This window comes from Castanea sativa, chromosome 5, assembly GCF_040712315.1.
Source record: "Castanea sativa cultivar Marrone di Chiusa Pesio chromosome 5, ASM4071231v1".
Taxonomy (NCBI): domain Eukaryota; kingdom Viridiplantae; phylum Streptophyta; class Magnoliopsida; order Fagales; family Fagaceae; genus Castanea; species Castanea sativa.
In genome coordinates, this window is record NC_134017.1 from 6,517,359 (window position 1) to 6,521,021 (window position 3,663).

General features: G+C 34.0%; 1 protein-coding gene across 1 annotated transcript; it reads right to left on the minus strand.

The window, feature by feature from the left end:
- LOC142634635 (putative two-component response regulator-like APRR4) lies at nt 1-1,753 on the minus strand. The gene is made up of 4 exons (XM_075808927.1): nt 1,621-1,753; nt 1,169-1,324; nt 444-532; nt 1-327 (listed from the first exon to the last, which is right to left on the minus strand). The coding sequence occupies exons 1-4, from the start codon at nt 1,751-1,753 to the stop codon at nt 1-3; spliced, it is 705 nt and encodes a 234-aa protein (XP_075665042.1).
- Between the last annotated feature and the right edge of the window lie 1,910 nt (nt 1,754-3,663).

The following is a 3,663-nucleotide window of genomic DNA, read 5'->3' on the forward strand; positions in this document are numbered from 1 at the left end:
TTATATATTAGCATCATAATCAACAAGAATATCATCCAACTGATCCAAGTTGATACCAGCAGAATCTCCAGGATTGTCCCCAAGAAAATTATCATGGTTAGACAACTCTAACGCCTGAAAATAAGTTGGGCCTTTGCCTCCCATCGCAGCTACATTCTCGGTCATAAAAGTATCACATCGGTTTCCATAAATAGTGCTACCTTCAGTAATACTTGACCTGTCACGGAACGCTACATTCCGAACGGCTTGAGTTCCAATGTTGGATAATTCATGCTGCTTGGTGTTCAGGACTTCATCATTCGCGCTCAGCCGTTTTTTACGGTATTTCTGTATTTTGGACATGAAGTTGTAAGTTGTACGTGTCCTTCACCGAAGAAGGAATTAATATGACGGTTTAACTTGATAACATAGAGGTAAAAACCAGCTAAAGAAATTAAAAGCACCTGCAGATAGCTAGAAACATGTTCTCTAGTCAGATTTTGGACACCCTGTGCTTTCATTCTATTCAAAATTTTATTGGGAGTAGCCTCTGCTGCAACACAAATAGCCATATTAATTTATTTAGTAGATTTCAAACTAAACTTTGTCCTTTTTAAATTATTGATAATGTATATTGGGCTGGGTTAATTGGATTGAGAATTTTGTAAGAATAACAAATTATTGAAGCTTAAGATTAGGGCCAGGAACGGAATCACACCATGTCTCAGCCCAAGATAACATTGGTGAAATATCTCTCTCATTTCAGGTGTCCAGATCATCCGTTCTTTTTTCTCTTCATTCCGCTGCGGTGGCACTTCAAAACACTTACTTATCCTATGCTTTAACACATGAATCCAAATCTTTTTGAGTTCACCCATTTGGATAGGCTTTACCTGATAATAACAAGCACCATATTTTATGCTATACACCATAGTGCTATTATCTCCAACCTCGGACATGACTGTAAAATAACAAATATTGGGATGTTAGACATGGCCTGACAATAAGCTTGCCCCTCTTAAGCCATAATAATATAGCATATGCTGTTAAATAATGAGATTGCAATTTAAATATGAGTTATGCTAACGGATGTCTTTAGAATAATAGTTAACAATCCATTTTAAGAAAAAGTCAAAGTGAAAGAATATAGTAAATTGAATTGAGCAAGACAAGCTCCATATATGCTTACCTATGACTGGCAAATCAGTAATCTTACCCAAAGCTCCAAAAAACTTAAATTCATCAATGTCCGGCAGGCATCTTTCAGTCAAAATAATATCAAATCTGTTGCTTCCGCCATTTTTAAGCAACTTCAAAGCATCGTTCCCTTGTTTGCATTTGGCAACTGAAATTATTTATGCTCACTTAAAGGTAACACAATAGGGGTGAAGAAATATATTGGAAGAACACATTAAAAATTTGATTAAAGTTCAATATCAAACACAGCATCACAACACTCCATTGATTTAGAAACCTAAACAATGTAGGTGGTAAGGTAGCACACATTAGAGACAAGGACAAAGCTAGAAGTGACACGGGGTCACGAATATGATTATTTGTTATTCCATTATTTTCCTCACATCCAAAAAAAAAAAAAGGGGAAAAAGAAAAATGAGACCAAACTCCAGAGCATATATATACCTTCGTAATCACATTGCTTAAGCATCGTTTCCAACAGGTGGAGACTTTCCGGATTCCCATCGACAATTAAAACCCTCATTCCAGCTGGGAACTCACTGGAAGTATTATCACTCTTCTCCAATGCGCTTTTCATTTTCCTAATCTGTCGAAATTGAACTAATTAAAAGTGTTTTTTTTTCTCTCTTCCTTTCTCTCTCTAGAATACAGCGAGGTACAGGGCGTCGTGTACTGAAGCTTCTTCAGACTGTTGTTTGTGAGAGAAGAAGAACAACAAGAAGAAGAGATGAAACCCTAAACCAAAAAAGAAAAAAGAATTGAACTAATTAAATATAAAAGCAGACTGAAGAAGAAAATTATTACAGCATTAAGCTCTATACAATGTCAGTATATAAAGAATGTCAAAAAGATTTGACGTATCGTTTGTTTGATATGAATCACAGGTTTGATATTCGTATCAATTGTAGATTATCCTAATGATATGAACAATGCATGTTAGCACACACAAGTACAGGAACTAGTGCATAGGGAACTAGAGGGCTCCACATTTAACTACAGTTTTTAGTTTTCCTTTTTCTCCGAACTTCTCATAGAAAAAATCTACTACCATAATTTATTACACAATTTTTATGCCATAAGTGTAATTGGGCAGATTGTGAATAGTGGATAAAAAATTGTAGGTTTACGTACGTGATAAACAGCTACTCACAATCAGCTACGCTAAAGATGTAGCAAAAAATTGTGGAACAATCTGTAATCCTACAATTACTCTTTTCATATCCAACATTGTGCTGTTATGAGGCTATGTTGTTCCGTGTTTTACTTTTTAATATTAGAGGTTGCAAAATCAACTCAAACTCATTTATCCACCCACTTAAACAAGACCCAAACTCACTCAATTATTTTACTTTGAATGATGGAGGTATTAAATAAAATTTTAGGTAGTCAAAGGAAACCTTGTGTAATTCAATAAGACCTAAAGAGCAATTATATTTTTAATTATAGTGAAACAAATCATAATTAGTGATAATTTTGGGCTAGTTATGAGATAACATAAGCCCAAGATCCATTGGAGTTAGATTTTTCTTTTTTCTTTTTTCTTTTCCTTTGGTCTCATTTCAAGCTATAAATACAAAAGCTCTTAGGGCCCCGCAAACTTGTAAGAAATTTATCACCGTCCTCAACATACCCTTTAGAGAGAGTTCTTATTAATCTTTACTAGCTAGGGATAGCATACTAATTATTTGCGAGGTTCTTGAGTAACGTAAAGTTTTAAGAAAATTCCCATAATTTGTAGTTGATTTTTGTTATATTTGGTCATGATAATTGTTAATTGATTAATGTATTATATTTGTTTCTTTTGAAAGATTTTCTAGGTAAAATTCCAACATCAAATATGATAAGTAGTCGACCCACACACTTTGAGGGGAAATTAACACGACCTTACCAATTTATATGGGTCATATCTCATATCTCATTATAATTTTGTAACTTCAGTTTGTAAATTTTCTATAACAAAACACTACAAAAAAGGGGGTCTATAGCCGCGTTTTAAAAACGCGGCTAGAGACCAAACCTGAAGTCGCATTTTTGAACCACGGCTATAGGCTTCAGGTCTATAACCGCGTTTTTTAAAAACGCGGCTATAGGTTTTTTTAAAAACAAAAAAAAAAAAATTTCTGGGTGTTGCTGCGTCCCAAGAAATTCAAAATTCAAACAAAAAAAAAAATTCAAAATTAAACGCAAACCCAGAAAATTCAAAATCAAATACAAACCCAAAAATTTCAAAATCAAACACAACATACTCACAATACAAACACACCAAAAAAATTCAAAATCAAACACAACATACTAACAATACAACCACAACTTGCTCCAAAATATAAGAACACAAACCCATAAATCTCATTTCCTTCAACAAAGCCAACCCAAATCTAACACTAAATCCATTCAAGGAACACAAGCTCAGGAACACAAACCCATTTAAACATAAGCACAATATCAGGGACACAATAGCACAAATTTAAAATTTTCAGCATTTTCTCC

Coding starts and splice junctions, on each gene's coding strand:
- LOC142634635 (XM_075808927.1), bottom strand. CDS start 1,753: ATGAAAAGCGCATTGGAGAAGAGTGATAATACTTCCAGTGAGTTCCCA. Junction 1,325..1,620: donor TAAGCAATGTGATTACGAAG/GTATATATATGC, acceptor AAATAATTTCAG/TTGCCAAATGCAAACAAGGG. Junction 328..443: donor ATGTTTCTAGCTATCTGCAG/GTGCTTTTAATT, acceptor TCCAAAATACAG/AAATACCGTAAAAAACGGCT.